At 38.2% G+C, this 20977-nt stretch overlaps 2 protein-coding genes across 3 annotated transcripts; one reads left to right on the top strand and one right to left on the bottom strand.

Annotated features, from left to right (window-relative positions):
• Nucleotides 1-1033: 1033 nt before the first annotated feature.
• LOC114469863 (DNA replication complex GINS protein SLD5-like) lies at nt 1034-9721 on the top strand. 2 transcript variants are annotated; one of them, XM_028457742.1, is made up of 8 exons: nt 1034-1300; nt 2157-2243; nt 3274-3387; nt 3475-3572; nt 3658-3746; nt 4874-4964; nt 5098-5202; nt 8782-8916. In XM_028457742.1, exons 1-7 carry the CDS (start codon nt 1211-1213, stop codon nt 5192-5194), a joined length of 666 nt encoding a protein of 221 aa, XP_028313543.1. In that variant the 5' UTR covers nt 1034-1210; the 3' UTR covers nt 5195-5202; nt 8782-8916. The 2 variants fall into 2 exon arrangements, with proteins under 2 accessions (XP_028313543.1, XP_028313542.1); XM_028457741.1 differs by lacking the exons at nt 1034-1300; nt 2157-2243; nt 3274-3387; ... (2 more) ...; nt 4874-4964; nt 5098-5202 and adding exons at nt 7793-8460; nt 8581-8619 and having other exon boundaries at nt 8782-9721.
• On the bottom strand, nt 9656-19731 carry phyhip (phytanoyl-CoA 2-hydroxylase interacting protein). Its single transcript, XM_028457740.1, has 5 exons — nt 19596-19731; nt 14705-14881; nt 12966-13140; nt 11664-11781; nt 9656-11590 (listed from the first exon to the last, which is right to left on the bottom strand). Exons 2-5 carry the CDS (start codon nt 14870-14872, stop codon nt 11044-11046), a joined length of 1008 nt encoding a protein of 335 aa, XP_028313541.1. The 5' UTR covers nt 14873-14881; nt 19596-19731; the 3' UTR covers nt 9656-11043.
• Nucleotides 19732-20977: the final 1246 nt, after the last annotated feature.

Genomic DNA, 20977 nt, shown 5'->3' with positions numbered 1-20977 from the left:
GAGCATTAACTAATTTATAAATAAATAAAGTTAAAGAGAGAACTCAATAAATCAAAGTGCTTATCACGTCCGTCCCTCATAAATTTAAACACAGAATAATTAGAGTGTGAGATCTTAATCAAAGCACATCTACATGATTGAATGTAGGCTATAATTTGTCCCATTCAAACATTTCTCATTTAATCAAGAACCTTCAGTAACTAATCATGTTTACAACTCCTCCTTTTTGTACCCAGCAAACTTTCTGTACACTTTTTAATCTGAAGCACATGTCCTTCAAGTATCACACAGTTGGAATAAAAAAAATCTGAATTAAAGTTTTAAATGTGACAAAATCTATCAAATTCAAACATATGTTGCTTAAAAAAGTCAAATTGTATAACAACTGCAGAATCTTACATTTTACTGTTTTTAAAAGTGACTAGCCAAATGACTGAGCTCCAAGATAAATCTGGTACAACTATGACAATATATTTATATTTTACAAAAAATATATATATATAAAATGACAAAAAGATGGCCGTGAGCAGACAATACACAGAATCACAGAACAATATACAAAACAGCAACGATCATGCACAACTAGATTCCAAAAGACCCAAAACGACAAAAAAAATTACAGAAAAATATACAAAATTATGACAAATATTCACAGACTACAAATATGCAAAATAATAATAATAATTAAAAAAATTGGACAAAATGGCTGAAAAAGACACATGATGACTACAAAAATACACAATATGACTACAAAAATACACAGAATGACAGAAAAATATACAAAATGACAACAAAAATACACAAATATTTAATTAATACGTTTAACTAATGCTTTGGTCATTATTCTAAATTAATGTTTATAATGTAGTCCTCAGTTAGATAATCACATTTTATTGGGCCCCACTGTGATAAAAGTTGCCCATCACTGCTTTAGTACGTCGCATAGCACATTTCCGTATTCATATCTGTTTGTTTTATTTCTACGGTATATGCCTTTAAAACAAACTCTCGCGAGAACAAACGATAGGTTCTCGTGGCGCGAAACCCAAGGCTGTCGCACAGTGAAGCTGTGTTTGTGTTCTGTGAGGATTAGCTGTGAATAAAGTAAGTGCTGTAGTGACGTCTCTGTGGCTGCTTTGACTCGTACACACGGGGTGTGTGTGTTTATTACTGTTAGTAGTTGTTAACTGTGTTTTGTTTCGGAAGAAAAATGTCGGACCTTTTGTCAGACGAGGTCCCTCAAGACGACAGTATGGAGGATGTTATGACGCCTTCAGAGCTGATCTCTAAACTGGAGGAGGTGAGTGAACAACAGACTGGCTACTGCTGTCTCACTGTTTATATGTAGTTGGTTGATTCGTGTTGCTTCAGTGTTGTGCTTTGCTGTAATAGCTTGTGTTGCGTATGCTGTGTTGTAAGGCTGGACGATTTTGCCTGTATTTTTAAAAATACTGAGTGTCGATTCGATTTTTATTTTTTTATTTTTTTTCAATTGATTTAAAAATGACTGCAGACATCAGTTATATTGTCAAAAGTGCAACTTTATTGCTGTAATTGTCCTCAAGAGTTAAAATGCATAGAACAATCCCAAAATAAAAAGTAAATGAGGTTCTGTCATTCAACAATTTCAAGTTTTAACCCAGATTTAAGCAAAAGTGCAACAGCAACTTCACAGTAACTTAAATTTTCTGATTAAGAAATAAGATAACTATATTTTTTTTTCACGAAGTGTCTATAGTTTCGGACCCGGACCTCAGACATTTCTGACTATTGTTCCGGCACTTCCTGTGCGCATGCGCAGTTCCGGCACTGCCTTTTAAATTTTTTTTTTTTTTTTTTTCTTTTTTATCATTTTACAAATTTAACACGGCAAATTCCACCTTTCACAATACATATATGAAAAACAGAAACATTTTAGGGTATTTTCTGGGTTAGTTATTATTTTAATTATTTTCATTTAACACTACAAATTCCACTTTTAAAAATACATATACAAAAAAAAAATTTCCTGAGTTAGGGTAAGGGCTAAAATAGAACTGACGAAACTATAGCTAGAAGGACACGGGTCCGACAGTGACGGAATTACCGGCATTCGGTTTACTGCGCATGCGGACGTATGGGAATGTTTTGTTGTTGTTGTTGTTGTGTTCTTACAGGCTTGGCAGAATGAGAAGTTCTCCCCAGAGCTGCTGCAGAACAAATCCGAGGTGGTGGAGTGTGTGATGGAGCAGCTGACCCACATGGTGATGACTCGGGGATTACTTTCTAGAATCTAGTCCATGTATGGGGGTGTCTCATGAACTCAAACAATACATATAAAATAAAAGGAAGAAAAAACCAGTTCATTTCCAAAACAAGTAAAAAAAAAAACACAGAAGTCAGAAGATTTCAAGAAAACATTTACACGTTCAAAAAAGCAGCAGGAAGAAGTGTGACTTATTTAATCCTACCCTTCTTATACCCATTATGACCAATTTATATATGCGCTGCATATATATATACAGTACAGATATACGGTAACACTTTAGTTTAGGGAACACCTATTAACCATTATTTAGTTTCTTATTAGCATGCAAATTAGTCATTATTAAGTACTTATTAATGCCTTATTCTGCATGGCCTTATTATACAACCAGTAAAGCATTAACTAAGAGTTTTCCCTCAATAACCTCAGAATTATTACTTATTAGTAGTAAGTAAGGAAGTTCAAGATCTTAACATGCCAGGGTTAGGTTTAACGTTAACCCTAATCCTAATCCTGTTTGGACTGTGAGGCTGCCATTAACTGTATAATAAGGCATTAATAAATAATGATGACTAATTAAGAGCCAATATGTTACTAATGCTGATAAGCAACCAGTTAATAAATAATAGTTGTTCCCTAAACTGAAGTGTAACCAGATACACATATACATAAAAAATGTATATTCAGTAATATTAAATACGACACATATACAAGTTATAATTATAATATAAACTACCTATATTCATATGAACACAATCAAACATGCTGCTCCTCAGCTTTGTATTTGTTTAAATTCTGTTTTTTGTATATATATTTTTATGTTTTTACTGTCTTATTTCATTTGTTAAACTATTCTATAATTTACCACCTGTGGTTGATACACACATGACCTCAGCCCTTTTTATCTTCTGTCCACTTGTTAAATGACATCCTCCCTCTCGTTCTGAAAACAGATCCTTATGCTATTTTACTTTTCTGTTGGTGTCATGATTTGAAAAAAAAGTAACGGCTGTAAACTCTACTACCAGGAGTCCAACCTGCTGCGGGTGAAGAAAGGTGACGCTAAGGCCAGCATCCATCGCATGGAGATAGACAGAATCCGCTTTGTTCTCAGCAGCTACCTGCGCTCTCGTCTGCAGAAGGTCAGTGACGTCACTGGTGGAACCAAAGCGTCTCGCTCCTGTGCTGTGCATCTCACTGTTTATCGTGCTTGTCTTTGCTTCGAGTAGATTGAAAAGTTTTTCCCTCATGTGTTGGAACGGGAGAAGTCTCGAGGTGAGGGAGACCCATCTCTGCTTTCACCTGAAGAGTTTGCCTTCGCCAAAGAGTCAGTATTAAGAGAAATCTTGTTTTAATTTCATTATAAAATCTCCAGCTGGTGGAACGCTGTTCAAATCTCATCTTGTTTGCAGGTATTATGCCAACACAGAGACGTACCTCAAAGCCGTGGCCCTGAAACGCATGCCTCCGAATCTACAGACCCTGAATATGCTCAAAGCAGGTGAGACCCTCACTGTTTACCCTATACCAGTGGTTCACGATCATTTTAGTCCCCTTTGCATTTTGGTCATGTTGGTCTTCATATCATAAGTACCCTCTCCATAATTTCATATGTTTTTTAATTTGTGTAAAGTGGGCTCCCCTAAACCTCTACCTGTGTTTTGAACATCGGTTCCCTAAGGCTTGATCTACAAATTAAAAACAATGAATGTAACTTAAAGTGGATTTTCTTTTTTCAGAAAATAACATGCAACTTTTATGTAATTACCTAAATAGTAAGAAAATAGCTAATTATTGTGTGTACGTGTGATTAAGTAGCCTCGACAGCATAAAATACTCCTGTTTAAAAAATAGTATTTTATTAAGCGGTAGTTTGTTTGTTAGTTTGTGGTGAATTTGTTTTTAAAAAAAATAGCCTGAAAAGAACTAGGAATATTTTCTGATTATTTTTAAATTAATTTATAAATCTTACCAAGTACCCCCTGCAATTTGCTTCTGTACCCCAAGGGCAGGGCTCTGCAACCTGTGGCTCTTTGACTCTTTTGCAATGGCTCCCTATAGTTTAAAAAAAAAATATTACCCTCAAAATGAATCAAAACTTCCTACTTCACCTCCTGCAACTTCTACATACCATTAACTTTCCTTAAGGTATAAATCCCTGGTAGATAACTGAACTAACAAAATGACTATTCTAGAAGAAAATACAGATTTTATGCTTGATATGTTGCAAGAAATTAGCAATTAGCATGTGTTGACAGACATGATTCTTGATCAGGCTATTTTTTGTATCCCTTCAAATGCATTAATTCAAAAGAATGTTGTTTACATAACAGTATTCGGTATAATTTTAACTGTATAGACTTTTACACACACTATTTTCTTCATTGAGAAGACTTTATTTCTGCTCCAGAAGGATTTTAATCCAGGTGGGATTTGACAGAACGGCTCTTTTAAGAGTAAAGGTTGTAGACCACTGCCCTAGGGGTACACGTACCCATGTTTGGTAACCACTGCCCTATACCCAGCATCTATAATGACTCTGTCTCAGATGACCTATGCTACACGTACTTCTACTTGTATGTTGTGTCATTTATAATGCTTGTTGCATGTATACCAATGTGTGTGCAGTTCCTGAGCCCTATTTGGACTCCTTTGTGTTTCTGCGGGTCAAAGAGAGACAGGAAAACATCTTGGTGGAGCCTGAATCAGACGATCAGAGGTACTTCATTGAATATTTCACGTAACGGGTCGTGCTCCTGTGTCCACTAGATGGCAGTGCTTAAATTTCACCATGTTTTTCTGCGTAGCTACAAAAACCAGTAATGAATATAATTGTGCGTCTGTTTAATCAGGGATTATGTGGTTGACCTTGAGGAAGGCTCTCAGCACCTGATGCGCTATCGAACTATAGCTCCACTCGTATCAACTGGAGCCGTGCAATTAATCTGAAGTTTGAGGTGAGTATAGCTCCCCAACACATTCATTAAATGTTGCCTTCACAGGCTTTGTACAGACATCTGCTAACGCAGTTGTGCAGATATTATATAATATACTCATTTGCTGCAACATCTGGATTTATTTTTAGAGGAATCTTTTACTGTGTTTCTTGGCAACAGAATTAGAAATGTGCACCATGGTATGTTCAACATGCCATCCTCACTCTGCTGCTGGTTACCAACTAGGCCTAACCAATGGATCAACATTTCTCTTCAGTAGGGGTGTTGAAAAAAGTTAATTCGGCGATATATTGCGATTCTCAGACCGATTCAAAATGCATCCATGTCGATTTAAAAAAAAAAAATAATAATAATTTTTTATTACCTTTATTTAACCAGGAAAGTCTTTTCCACTGCAGGAGACACTGTAACTGCACAAAGAAATGCACTGAAACCTGGGCATGTTGACCAGCTTGTGTTTTTTCTATAAAATCTAAAAAGAAAGTACTAACTTTCTGCCTTTATTTGTTGTTCTAGGCATATACCTCAGTTAAGTTGCACTAAAGTCATGTTGCACTAAAGTCAAAGTTGGTTTAAAAGCCACAGGCAGATTGTATGTTATTTTTTTTATCTTAAGTTGTTGGCACATGGCATGTTAAAGCCAATGTTTTGAGTGTAAAATATGTCATACATAATGTTTTTATGAAGATGTACAACAACAGATTAGTTGTTTCTTAAGTCATATATTTAAAAAAAAAAATCACAATAATCGCCTTATACTTTAACTTCGGGATATATATATCGTGTTGTATCGGGATACGAATCGTTTCGCCAGACGTCAATACACACCCCTACTGTTTAGGCGATATTGAACATTACAATATCGCCTATAACAATGTATTTTTATTTTATAGCTTAATTTTTTAATTAAAATACTCTAACAGCATGAAAAGCACAGTTAGCTGGACTGCTGAGTGTGTTCTAACCCAGACCTTCCACTAAACAAGCCACACTACAGAACTCACTCATACATGCTGTCCCTTTAGCCAAAAGTATCATATGTTGTGCAGCTGTATGTTAATAAATCTGCCTGTGTGGCGTTTTGCATCAACAAATTTAACCCAGGATTGTCTTTCTTCTTAATTAAGGTAAAAATACATCAAGATTTATATCGTATATCATCATTTCGAGAGAAAAAAAAATTTAAATATGAGTTCTGGTCCAAATCGCCCATCCCTGTTTGTTTGTCACAGGTCTGGTTTCCGCTGTAGGTAGTTTAGCTCCAGGGTATGATGAGTATTTGCCTGTTTTTATTGCATCACTTTAACAAAGAAGAAGGAGGAAAAGTGCACAGTGTGAAACGTGACATTCACTGCAAACTAAAATAAGGACTCTGCACTAGGACTAGGTTTGAGATACTTTTAATAGCACCATAGCTCAAAGAAAATGAAATTAGTTTTATGGACACTGTTATGTAAATGATCCCTTTGCAGTGCTGAGCTGTTGGCTTTGGTCCGTTATTACTGCATCAAAACAGTTTGGTTACACTTATAAACTGTGAATGTAGAAAAGGAGTTTCTGTCATTCAGCTCTTCTCGTTTTTACTGCATGTTAATAACTTGCTTTCTTGGATGTCTTCATCCCTGCTCAATAACAAGATGCGTCAGATGACCTGAAGGTAAAATTTCAGTTCCCTTGGCTTGTCAATGCTTCCCCTCATTGCACAAGTAAATACACATGGATGTCTGTCTTTGGTTAGCAAGCATTGATGCAATGAAAGAGCAGGGGTCGTGTTGTGGTCACATGACGCATGCATCGCATCAGTACAAAAGTGACTTTTTGTGAACTTTTAGAGGATGTGTGAAGTAGGGCTGAACGATTAATTGCATTTGCGATATCACGATATTATAAAATGCAATTTTCTAATCGCAAAGGCTGCAATTTTATTTTCGTAAATTTTTAAAAATATTATTATTATTGCTATTATTTCTTGTCCTGTCTTGTACTGTCCTGTTAAGTTCAGTGTTTAAGAAGTGCAGTCCACATGTTTACAGGTTTCATGAAACGTGAAGTTAGTTAGATATGTTGAAGAGGTAAAGCCACAGATTTGCTTGCTTTATTGTTGTAATCTGTGCTTTAAAAGTTATATTTTATATTTATTTCAAGTTTAAATCACGCTGAAATTGCAAAAATAATTGCACATTAAATCGCAATATTGAGGAAAGAAAATCACAATTATATTATTTTCCAAAATTGTTCAGCCCCAGTGTGAAGCGTACTTTCCTCCCACTAATGTTTTTTGGTTTTTGTAATTCCTTGCTATGTAAGCTGTTTAAAGGGAAAAATCACTGCAGTGATTGTTTGCCCCCAAACAAATTGCTCAGGGATTAAAGATAATAGAGGGCAGAGAGAGAGGGCTGAGCACAGCTGAGATGTTTCTCTGCCATTGGAATCCCCTGACAGGGATCCAGGTCAAATATGCCCCACTGCATAGGGTTAGCGTTACATTTAAATGTACTCACTAACATACAGAGATGTACATTGAGGACTGTCTCTTTTTCACAAAATGTTCATAAGCACTAAGATATTTAAAGTTTTCCATAATATTCTTCATTCTCTCACTGTGCAGAAACGATCAGAATTGAACCTTACACCTCAGATCTGATATAAGGAAAGTGTCAGGTTTCATGTTGAAATTAATTTCACTACTTCTCAACCTGTGACTGAATAGTTGTACTTATAGGGACATGATCTGGAATAGATTCCCTTGCTCCTGTTTGCACGAGTGGATGGTAACTCGGCACGCAGCATTGTACAGGCTAAAAAGGTGTGCGACACTGATCCAGTGCCATGGATTCAGGCTGACGTCTCACTAGATGTCAGGTGACAAGTCTGAAAATAAAGCCTTGGACGGCTGCCATTTTTTCCACAATGTAGGATTAAACTGAATGCAGCAATCCCTATCTGCACCCAATCCATCAGATCAACACTGAGCAGGGTTTACACAAGGACGCGGGTGCACACAAATCTTAAATGCTTACAGCCTATACCGGACACATGTTTTAGATTACTAGTGCAGATGGAAAAGTAAAATGGTAACATTGCACAAGATGCATATGCACAGCAATAGATAGAGGTAGTACACTAAATGAGTTTGATTGGTCAGAGAGAGAAGAGGGAGGAGTGTAAAACAACAGCTAAACAGAGGTAGTATAAATAGAAAGCGGTGGCTGGTTCTCCTGTGAGCAAAGGAGACAACCTGCTGCTCCCTGCGGGTTTGTAAGTTATCGTTATATTCAACCTTTTCCTCAGAAAATAGGAGTTTTACAAAAAATATATCAAAAATAGATGTTAGAATGTTTTGAACATAATTTAATGTCTGTTTTAACACTATAACAGCTGGCAGTACATCACATCCATGGATTTGTCCAGTTCAACGTAAGCAACTACTGCAAACTCATGTGTTTTTGTGTGTATGGGCGTTGTGCATTTGTTTGGGTCATTTTTTTTCTATTGTGCTAAATAAACTAACTCTAGCACACAACTAGAACAATTCCGTCAAAGCAGTCTTTGTTGAAACTGGTTTCTGTGTTTTCAAAGTGTTCTGCCGATGGTTGGCCTCGGGTCGATGGCCCAGTCAGCCGGACTGGTGGAAATTGCGGTGAGGCTGTGCTTGAACCAACGTAAACAGCTGTGTCCTCATGTGTGGGTTCCCATCCTGAAACCCCAGCGACCTTGCATCCGACCTTCACTTTCTCAACAAGAGTCCTCTGACATCTTAAGTCAAGCCTATCTGAGCCATCCTCTCTCTTTTCTGCTAGATGACTTGGACGACGACGACGATGATTTGTTTCCAATCAAAAATAAGCATGTGGTCTTTGCCGATTCTCAGGGACTTTCTCTCACAGCTGTGCGAGAGTTCTCCGATAGGGAGGAACCATCAGATATCGACCTACTGCCTTCACTGCAGGGCTTAGGCAGTATGACAGAGGATGGCTATAGCTGCACTGTCAGCACCTACTGCCCTGGTACCCAGCTCAAACTTTGCTTCCCACAGCCCTCTGCAGATTTCCAAACCTTCCGGGCTAAGCTGGCTGAAAGCATGATCGTTCTGGAAAACTGCACCATTCGTGAACAGGCCCTTCACGGCACAATACGGGTCAAAAACATCAGCTTTAAGAAAGATGTTCATATTCGCATTACATTTGACTCGTGGCAGAGCTACAAAGACATACCCTGCACATACCTGCAAAAACGCTTTGGAGGACCCCAGACAGACATCTTTGAATTTGAGATTGCTGTTCCAAAAATACTAGACGCCAAAAGGAAGATAGAGTTCTGTTTACGGTATTTGCCAGAAGGGCAGGGTGGGCCTTTTTGGGATAACAACAACGGACAGAATTACAGCATTGCTGTGCATGTGAACTCACATCTCTGCTGTGGGAGGAATCTGGGAGAAAGGTCATGACGTGGTCAGTCTAAATGTGATCCCTATTTTGGTCTTGTGAGTGCAGGGTTGAGTGGCTCTTTCTTTTAAATGTACTTTTTTTTTACTTTGAAATTGTACTTTTACCATTGAGATGTTTTGCAAACTGCTCTGTATTAAACATTTACAAAAGTAGTCAGTGTTATGTTTTCTTTTTTTTGTTTCAGTTTCCATAAAACACTACAAGGGCACCAGGGCATTAGTCCTCATTCCGTTCTTCTGTCCTACTTTCTGCCTGTCACCTCTGAGCGAGACACACTTTTGCAACAGGGAGGGAATTCCTTTCATTCCAACTTCCGGGAGTCCCAAATAGAACAGAGATGACTAGGCGGGGAGAAACAGATGCCCTCCCAATGGAAAGAGTCCTCGGGTTAAGGATTGTTGCACAGATTTTGGAGCAGAGTCATGAAACCAAGAACCAGTATTGAAAGTAAAATGAATTTGGATGCAAATGCTTCAAAAGCTACATTATAACAAATGGAGAAACAACATGATTACTTTAAGATCTATTAGGACAGCTAATCACAACAATGTAGAGGAAAGGATGTTGTGACTCAGTGGGGTAATGGATCTCTTCCTCTAAATCAGTGGTTCTTAAACTTATTAGAGGTACTGAACCCTGCAAGCTTCATCAGTTCATTCTTTGAACACTTTGTAATTTGAAAAATAAAGATTTCTGAACCTTGAACCTTGTATTTCCCATCTCTATGCAGCTTTAAGTATTCCTTTAGTTTCCTCACTACTAGACTAGAATTGGTCAACGTGGCATTGAGGACTCTGACTCCCATCATGTTGCTTTATACACATGAATTCGTATTGTACGTATTCGTCCAACCACTTCCTTTTTTTGCTTAACATTGTTGGTTGGAATGAAGGGATTAAAAGATTAAGAAAAACAAAAAAGACCTGATCAGCTGCAGCTAATGATGGCCTGCGAGATATCATGAATAATACGATTAGTCTGACTTAATGAACCATTTGTTTGCTTTGTTATAAATTAAAATTTTAAAATCTAATGTTATGAATTATTTTTTAATAAACTAGTTTATCATGGGAATTGATTTAGTAACACATTTTTACTGTGTGTGTCTTGACCTCTGGGGTTCAATCAAACCCAGGTTAAGAACCACTGCTCTAAATCCTCTTGATGTTTTCACGGATAAATTGTATATTTTTTTCTATTCATTTGTAGTCATGAAGTAACTTAGCACCAATATACATCCATTCACAAAGGTTATTCCTTCTAAAGGTAGGAAAGGAAAACATGGCATGAACGTCATCATTGATGTTATTGTATCCATTGGAACAAGAAGGAGCCCAGATGTCTTTTCATGTCACAAGATATCTCTAGATCTTTCCTTCACTTTAGGTCCACCTCAGCGTCCCACGCTGATGTTGCACACTTTGCAGCTTGGGTCTTTCTTTGCATTGGCCGTGGTCTGACTCATGAGTTGATGATGTCCACTTATTTGCTCGACAGTACCATAATCCAAATGAACTGGTTCTGTGAAAAGGACCTCCAGAATGACATCGCTGGCATGGTAGTACACAGCTTCCTCCCCTTGCCTCTGAGGGGCCACGTATGTGAGAAAAGGGTTGGAAGCCAAGTCCAGCATGGGGAGGCGTGGGCGACAGAAGGTGTCTCCCTCTGTCCCGACGGGGGCCAACACCAGAACCACATAGTGGTAGGCTGTGTACATACAGTAAAAGTCTGCGAAGTAAACACAGATATTAGGGTTCAGCAGATACCCGGCTGGGATCTGGAACCGAAGGGGTCCATATGGCGAGTCTTTAGGAGGAAGGCCTGTGTCGAACTCAGTGTTGCAGCTGAAGAAGACTCCGTGGAGCTTTCCGTTGATTGGAGAGCCGTGGCTCCCGCTGGTATCTTTGAGGGCTGGTCGCATCAGTCCTCCACATTCACTCCTGATTCAAAACAAGTATTACATAAATGATATCTGGTGTGGGAATAGTGTGAAAATATGGATGATGTACTGACCTGATGTGGTCAAAGTAGTCTCTGTGCTGATTGCGGTAAAACACTGAGAACTTCAGTAGTCTTCCCGCTGAGCCTTTAGCTTTGTCACTGAGCTGCTGAAGATGTTCAATAGCATAGTCTGCAAAGTAGATTTTAATTATTTCAGCGATCCGGTGTTACATTCATCTCAGCTGATGTCACTAGATCGAATACAGTTAAAAAATACACAATAAATTACACACTTTTCTCAAACCATGTCTATCAAGATGTGTACAATAGATCTAGTTTTTCAAGGCTAAAATATGATAAATTATTTACACATTTTTGCGATCCCTTTATTTGAATACGTCGAGATAGAAGTCAAGTCAATAATGTAATTGTATTTTTTCAACACTGATTTTATTCATGCTTCTGTTTTGTATATACTAATTTTCCAGCTTATAGATATATTCAAAATTGTATAAACTAAATTAAGTCTATATTTGTTAGAGATCGACCGATGTGGATTTTTTTTAGCGGCGATAACGATTTTTTCCCATCAGCCTTAGCCAATGACCGTGACAGACTGCCGATTTTCTTGAGCCGATACTACTTTTGCTCCCTCAATTTACATCATAAAAATTACACAATAATGATGATAAATGGTACAAGCCCCTTTTTACTTAGAAAAAAAGGAACATCTATTGAAATTAACAAAGGTGAGGTACAACGACAACAAGTAATAAATATTCAACAATTATTAAAAACAGGTGATGTAGAACAAGAACAAGTAAATAATATTTCTGCTCTCTGTAAATAATGCTAATCGGCGAATGCAGCAGCCTGCATCGGCCGATGCCAATACTCGTAAAAAATGCAAAACTTGGCCGATAATATCGGCTGGCCGATATACCGGTCTATCATTAATATTTGACACTCACTCAACTCAATTAAAAAAGTGTTTTTAGAAAGAAATCTACAACAATTAAGTTACTGTCTAATTGTTTCACCTAATTTTAGGTGGGAGGTCATCAAATACAAAGATATTAATTTATAAAAAACTTGCACGGACAATAAAGTACTACTAAAAACCCATTAAGTTAAAATCAACAATGAAGCAGAAGTAAATGCTGGGTCTCAAGTTTGGTATACGAGAGCTTTTATTCCTGTGGATTCACTATTGTTGTAGAGGAAGCAGTTACTGTAACTATATTAATCTACTGTTAAGTGTCCAAATACAGTCTCCTGTATATACAGTAAATATGAATCCATGAACATGTATGATGGGGACTGGACTTGGAGGAGCTTTTATGTTAAAGGTAATAATTTAATGGGGTGTCTTACCCCCAGTGCAGAACTCCACCACTTGGCTCCATCCCGACACCTGATATTCACCGTCTGACTGTTTCACTGCAGTCTGAACAGCAACACAGTACTCAGTCCGAGGGCTGAGGAACCAGTGCCCTCTCACTGCCATGGGCAGAGGCACAGCCTTTGCCACAAGTTTGGTCGGCACGTCCTGGTAATTAAATCATAAATAGGTTATTATCTACGATAAAAAAATCATATAGTTCCACATTAGCTCTAATGCTTTGGGACTGTTTACATTTCTAGGATTTTGAGAGAAAGCTGTAACCAGGATACATCGAAACTTTAGCTGCTCTGTTGGGTTGTCTTTGCAGGCTTAAAGGCCACTCATATCCATAGCAACTAGTGACGAGGGAACCTTTGTTTATTCCCGCTATGCGAGTGGGAATCCTTGCACAGTGAACTCCATCAGTTCTGCCAATGATACACAAATTGTACATTCATCCGACTTCATCCTTTTAAAGCTAAGGAAAGTTCATGAGAGTTGTTCAAAGTACTTTATTTAATATGAGAGATCTTCTCTGTACAATTGTGAGAAACATCAGGAAAAGGTCAGCAATCAAAATGACATCAGTTGACCTTTAAACCAGTCAAATTTGCACTCTCACTACTTCGACTTCCATTTCTTACTCTTAGTTTGTGGAATTAATGCTTCACTTAAAAACTCATTTTAATGCTTTTCAACTGCTGGAAATGCCTGCATACGTACAAGGTGGCCAAAGAAAGCTTTTCTTCACGGCCCTATAAACCTAACAGAGATAAAGGACATAGCGAGCAACCATTAATGTTTCATTCCCTAATAGATTTGATTTGTGTATTTTCTGAAATGAGGAAAAAGCATTTGAGCATAATTGATGAGTGCAGAGGCTTTGCAAAAACATTCAATTCTAAAGCACAAGGCCCAGCCTGTTGGCAATAACTTCCCTCGATTGAACAAGGTGATGATATTTATATTAGTACATTTGAAACGCGAACTCACTGTATCTAAAACACGATCACAATCTTCTGCTTTGGAAAGGATTATTTTATAAAGACTAACTTCTAAATCACAATCATATCCACCATGATACATTCCATAAAATGTGCAGTGAATGAAAAAAGGCTGGAAAACTCTGGTTTTCTGCATGGATGTGTGAAAAAACACAAGGTTTATTTTCTAAATTCACTATTTCAATCTACTTGGCAGCTTTACATAGATCACCTCTGATGACTGCATTCGGTAAAGTTAGATTAATGTCTTGAAACAGGGTCCTTGTGCCCATGTGTATTGTTTTTCTTAAGAAAAAAAGACAAAGTGTAAAATTGTACTTTGGATGTAATTAAGTGGAAAATGAGCTTCTGGCTAACTGCTGGATTGTCAGATTTGGTCGACTCTGAGCGGAAACAATGTGGAAGTGAGTCACATGCCTGAAGCTGTTGACTGCACATGTTGTGCTCATCTGTATTAGAAGTGACTGAAAGGGCACAACTGCCGTTTTCTCTGCTCTCAGTAGAGTCGAGCAGGCAGACCCAACAGATCTTCAATGAAACACATGTTTTTCTGTCTCACTGAGGTTACATATTTGGTATAAAGGACCAAACAGCCTGGCACACGGTGAAAAGTCATTGGTGAGAAAGTGGGGGATGCACCTAAAACCCACAGTAGAGAGGAATAGCCCTGAGGGAGTGACACAGGAGTGTATGTGAGGTCATGCAGATGCTGTGAATAGACAGACCCTGTGTTTGAAGCGGTTTGGGTCTCTGTTTTCTTTGCGGCTCAGGTCAATAAAGAAGTGTGTGGCTCGGCCGGTGTCCTCCATGGTCATGTCCCACATTATACGGAAGGAGTCACAGGTCACTTCACAGATCTGGATATTGCAGGGAGTGGAAAGAGGGGCGTCCATTTCTGTAATCTGCCGTTAAAAGAGATAAGAGCAAGCAGTTACAGCACAGGGTAATCTGGGATTGCAAGAGCAGTGCTGGACATGGACAGATCTGCCAAGTAGGATTACACTGCCCATCAACAGCCTCGTTTTCTAATAAAGCATTATTATACACTCATGAAGCTTAATATTTTAATACATTATCTCGTGTTAATAGTCACAAAACGTATTTGATAAGATCTACAAGTCTCATCTGATCAACATAAAAGTCACAGATATACCAGGTTTTTATGACAGAAACCTTCCAAAAAGTGTTCTTAACTAAACAGAAAATAAACCAACTAAAACCAAAATAATTCAGAGCTCCGTCAAAAATTACAATAGTGTGGTGTAATTTTAAATTAAATTTTAAATATTTGAAACTCATTTAAGAAATGTGAAAAGCATGACTGTCTTCATGACTGAAACACTTTTGACTGATATGGTGTCCCAGTCTTAACCTTTGATATCGGAGATCTCCACATGACAATAGTGGGAGAGTCATCTCCTTCCCACTTCACCACGATTGCTTTCCTTGCAACATTAACAGTGATTGAATCACTTCCTCCTGTAGTTATAGAAAGTTGGAATAACTTGGGACAATTTGGTGAAACTCCTGTTCTGTATTTAATATAAATATATGGTTATTATATAGGATATTATATCGTAACTTTTTACGTCTGTTACAAATTGTAATCCTAAGGATAATTGCAGGATTTCATTCCGTATACAGTATCGTCACTTATCACACATTTCAACAGAGTAGATCATAATGATTCATTCATTCAAATTGAACATTTCTGAATAAAAATTAGACACAAAATGTTTTTGCTCTTTGTGGTTTAGAAACAAAAACATCTCTAATGGACATGAATCATTGGAGTACTAGTGCGTCGATTTTCTCATGCACATGATGTCTGACCTCTAATAGTTATAATAATCATTCTAGGACAAGTGGTAATGAGTTGTGTTTTCAGTGATTTAAATGTTCTGAATCTCCTCAGAGAGATCATAGATTCTAGTCTTTGCCAAGATGTGAAATTAGATTGATCTGGGTTTTCTTCCAATGTTTTCAAAATGTTGAGCAAATGAGTCATTTTGAATATGTTCCTTAATTTCTTCCATGTCCACATTATCTTGGTTATCTAATGATTATTCTTAGCAATGTGCGGAAACTCATTTAGGCGTGCATACAGTTCACAGGTACTGAATAATCCGAAGAGCTATTAGTTGTGTTGTACACTTCTGAAACACTAAATATATATTATTATTTTATTTTATTTTTTTAATTTTTTTTTTTTTTTTTTTACAAAAAATCACTTTCTCTTTGTTTTTAAAACATCTTATCACAATCCAAACACCAAATCTGGAGCATCTTCAACAAAATTCTATCTGTGATACTTAGACACATTTGTCACAATGTTTCAGTGAAAATAAACTTTAAAAATTGTTCATTTAGTTAAAAAAAAACCTGTCAAGTGCAGCAGTGTTTGTCATTTATATTTATTTGGTGAGTTTGAAGCCTGGCAAGTAATAATGCAGAAGTAATTCTGGCTTGTATGGAAATTGCATATACATTTGTTAACCATCCATCTCGTTCTTTGGGCAGCACTATGAAATTGACACTGAATAACATTTATGAAACATTGTGTTCACAGTGGATCACGTGAACCGTTAGGGTGTATACATCAAACATTTTATCCTTCCATCTTGTCTGTTTCATCACCCCCACACTTCTCTTCCTCTACACGTTCCCTTTTGTTACACAACTGGATATTCTCCCAGCTGATTATTTTATAATCCACCTACAACAGTGTCCCAGCAACCATCAAAAAAGCCTAAATTTTTCCTGTTTGTCCTTCTTCACAGAAGTTTTTCAAACAAAATCGTCTCCGCAACCGTCGTCAACAATTTAACGTTAGAAAAAAAACTAAAAATAAACCCTGCCTGACCACTTGCACACATGTTTTTTTTTTTTTCATACAATAAACTGAGTAAAACAAACTCTTTGAATATTGAGGGAATATCCAAGCAATTTTTTTTTAGGAGACATTCTACAGCAGGAGGTGATAGATGATCATATCTCCTCAGTCGTCCATCAGCACTTGGATCCAGGCGGCTGCACACAGCCTTGAGTCTCATGCAGGGGGTAATGTGTTGGTCATCCTGTGTTTGTTTCAGTACCTCTCTCTGAGTCCTGCTCACCTTATAACTGATGCCAGAGCCTCAGTGCCTTAATTATATCATTTTATTGAATTCTCTAATTCAGTCTACTCCAGCTGTCAAACATCTAAGCAGTCCTCATTCAAAGCTCTCATCAACACTGAGGAGATGCCAAATCCCAGAAGGAGCTAAAAATAGCACTTGAATCATTTTTAGTACCAAATATTTTTGAGTCTGCTTGCTTTGTGGTCTTGTCAGCCTGACCCAAAAATATTCCTGGCGCAGACAGTCTGTTGGGATGGCCTCCTCAGTATGATGGACAGACTGCACTGGCTTATTAAAGCCTGTGAACTGTGCAGATTGCAAGGTAGATCATTCACACACAGACCTAGGGGTTGGGGGGGTGGGGGGGATTGTTGGTGGAGCTCACACACATTTTCCACGCGTCTGTTTTCCTGCTGCTGTTCCAGATTTTCGTGGCGTGCCATCTTTACAGAGGTAGAAAACTGGGGCAGGATGAGATTCTCTCAGGACAAGCCATCAAAGCCTAATGCGAATGCGTGTGCGTGCCAACCGAGCACAGTTCATAGGACAGGTTCCTCCATCATTCACACCATTTGACTCCAGTGATTGTAGCACCAACGCTGTGAGCCAATTAACTCAGCTGAGGGGGTTTGATGGAGAGCTGAACAAATAGGGCATCTGAATCCAAGTGCTAATTATTATAAGTGTTCTTATTATAAAGTGAAGCATATCCTGAGGTGCTTTCATAGAGCTGTTCACATGAACATTGAAAGAGGCTGCTGCAAACCAGGAAACGGAAAGATGCTCTCGCTTCCTGAGAGTCAGTAGCTGTGTTTCCATTACCCTTGGAAATGTGCAAAATCTAATTAGCACAATAAAAACTGGTAATGGAAACACCTGAATATCGACAAAGCACTTAAATATCGCTAAAAACGTTTTGATCTTGAATGTGTCGCAAAAGCGCCATGGAAACACTTTGGCAGTGGCTATTCGTACGTAGTCATATTAATATACCAACATTCTATTCGTACGTAGGACCGCTCATTGGCCAGTTTAGGTGACGTGATAGGTCACGTGATTGAGATGCTACGTACTTGTACTTCTGTTTTCTATTAAGTAAGTAAGTAATGTTTATTTATATAGCACCTTTCACAGACAGAGGTCACATAGTGCTTTACATATCAGCTCATTCACTCTCACATTCACACACAAATGGGACAGAGCTTCCATGCAAGGCACTAGTCATCCACTGGGAGCAACTTGGGGTCCAGTATCTTGCCCAAAGACACTTCAACACATAGACCGGGATCAAACCCCCTACCTCTCGATCAGAGGACGACCCCTCTACCACCTAGATTCCTAAACTATGTTACTAACACTAACCCTAACCCTAACCTAACACTATGTTACTAACCCTAACATAACCCTAACTCTAAACCACACAGACTAACTAACCTTAACCATAACCCTATCCCTAAACTACGTTACGGACTAACTAACCATAACCATAACCCTAACCCTAAACTACGTTACGGACTAACTAACCTTAACCATAACCCTAGCCATAAATTACGTTACGGACTAACTAACCTTAACCATAACCCTAACCCTAAACTACGTTACGGACTAATTAACCGTAACCCTAACCTTCTGAAGTGGATTTGAATTTCACGGCTACGTACGGATAGCCACTTCAAAACACTTTTTCCGCAAATACTCATCACAGAACGTGACGTACATGGACACATGACATGAGATTCCTGGTCACATGACCACTGCTCTCAGAGAAAACATGACGCGGTACATGTAAACAGAAGAGACGACCAAGACATTTTTCACTATTATATTTGACAATTATTACTGCCACATTAGACGTGAAACAGCAAAAGAATACAGAGTGTTATAAAGAGGTTCTGAGCATCCATCTTCCTGCAGCGAAGTCTCTCAGGAAGAGATTTCACAGGAGTTACGAGGCTCCTGCCCAAAACATTGTTCAATGCACAATTATACGTTGTCTAAATTTAGAAATATCGCTTTTATTTTGCAAAAATCTGTATTGGAAACCTAGCTACGGTTGCCATCAAGATACACTAATATACATGTCTGCAGTTTAAAATCAGAGGATGAAATCATTTGAAATATTAAAACACTCTTATAAAAGTTTAGTGAATGTCCCAGATGAGTGCAGTTCACAGCTCTGCTCTCTACTGCACAGTCCATCCAAGCATTAGGGTGAACAGTTTCCTAACAAGGATCAGTTAGTGCTGCTGCTCTCATGCTCTGACTGCTCACGTGAAAAAAGAAATGCACGGAAATTTAAAAGATGAATGAACATGAACACGAAGAGGCATTTACTTATAATTCCTCCAGTACATTAGATACTGTGTGAATCTTACTGTGCCACCTTTCCTGTGGAAAATCTCTAGAAAAGCTTCATCACACCTAAATATTATGTGGGGAAAGCATATTGTGCTTTGCACCCAAACCAATAGGAAGCAATAGTAGTTGAATTTCTTACTTGTACCGTCTTCTTCTCCTTTCCTCCTTCTTGCCTATTCTGCAGTCGATGATCGATCCCACCGGATAAGTGATTATGAGGTGAATCAAACGCACCAGCTCTTCCCTTCCTCCGTCTGTTTCCCACTCATCCTCGCCGTCACACAAACACTCTAACTCCACACATCCCCCTCCCACTGTCTCTTTCTCTCCTACTCCCCCTCCCTCCTAAATCTGATCTGTGCTCTAGTTTAAACTACAATGTTCAGTTCCCAATGGATACATTTAAACCTAAAAACAGATGTTTGGAGTTTTGACCATTGGTGAAGCATTCCATTAATCCTGTTGGTGTCATAGTTTAACGCAGGCCATTAAGTCGACCCACTGGCACAAAAACACTCAAATTCAGTGTCAACATGTATTGGCTGGCATAAATGTCACCTCTCAGTTGTGGATGCAGTGTGTGTAATGTTAGCTGGAAGGAGGTACACTCCTCATGGGGATTATATGCTAAGTGACATCCCAGTGAATTACATGGAGGACCACCAAGATCTCAAAAATATGCATGTGCCAACTGTCATGCCATATGGAGTAAATCCACAGGGCATCCCCCCCTCCTTCCAGCTGGGCTGCAGGCGAGGGATGCTGCTGTGTGTGTACAGCCCGTGTAAGGAGATTTCCACTGGCATTCATTTTCAAAAGAATGTTTTTCTGCAGCTCCGTCCTCGGGGGGGATAACATAATTTGGAATTCCATTACAGATTAAAAAAAAAACCTCTTCCAGATTAGTGTCTATAATCTGTGGGTAAAAATAATAGATATGAACACGGGATGGAGACAGATAACAAAAGGATAAAGTGAGACTGCTGTGGTTTAACAAGGATAAATGTGTATTATTTTGTATATGACAGACAGTGATGTATTGCAATAATTTCAAGGGCTATGTGAAGAATTAGAAAAGCTCATCTTTCATCCAGCTACTGATATGTGATACCCTCAGAGTGTAATTAAACCACAATCATCTATCATTAGTCATGCCCTGTCCTCTGTCCAAAAAACCCTCTCAGCTTCAATGTAGGATGGTATGGGAACGTCAGAGCTCTTTGTGTTGGTTGGAGAGGAAACCTGGGCACCAGGCCATTTATTTCAATTGCCTTTTTCTTTTTTCTTTTTTTTAAATTATTATTATTATTATTATTATTATTTTTTTTTTTTAAATCCTTCCTAAAATCCGCATGACCGGACAACTGGATGGATTAAGTTTGAATAAGTCATAAGCAGCTGGGAGCAGGATTGTGTTTTTACCTCTTATTTTCTGACCGGGTGTGCAAAGCAGAAAGGCAGGGAATATAAAATCTTAAAATGAGAACACTGATTATTTTTATTTATTTTATTTAGTAAATA

Source organism: Gouania willdenowi, chromosome 9 (assembly GCF_900634775.1).
Source record: "Gouania willdenowi chromosome 9, fGouWil2.1, whole genome shotgun sequence".
NCBI classification, from domain to species: domain Eukaryota; kingdom Metazoa; phylum Chordata; class Actinopteri; order Blenniiformes; family Gobiesocidae; genus Gouania; species Gouania willdenowi.
This window is presented reverse-complemented; position numbering and strand designations above follow the sequence as displayed.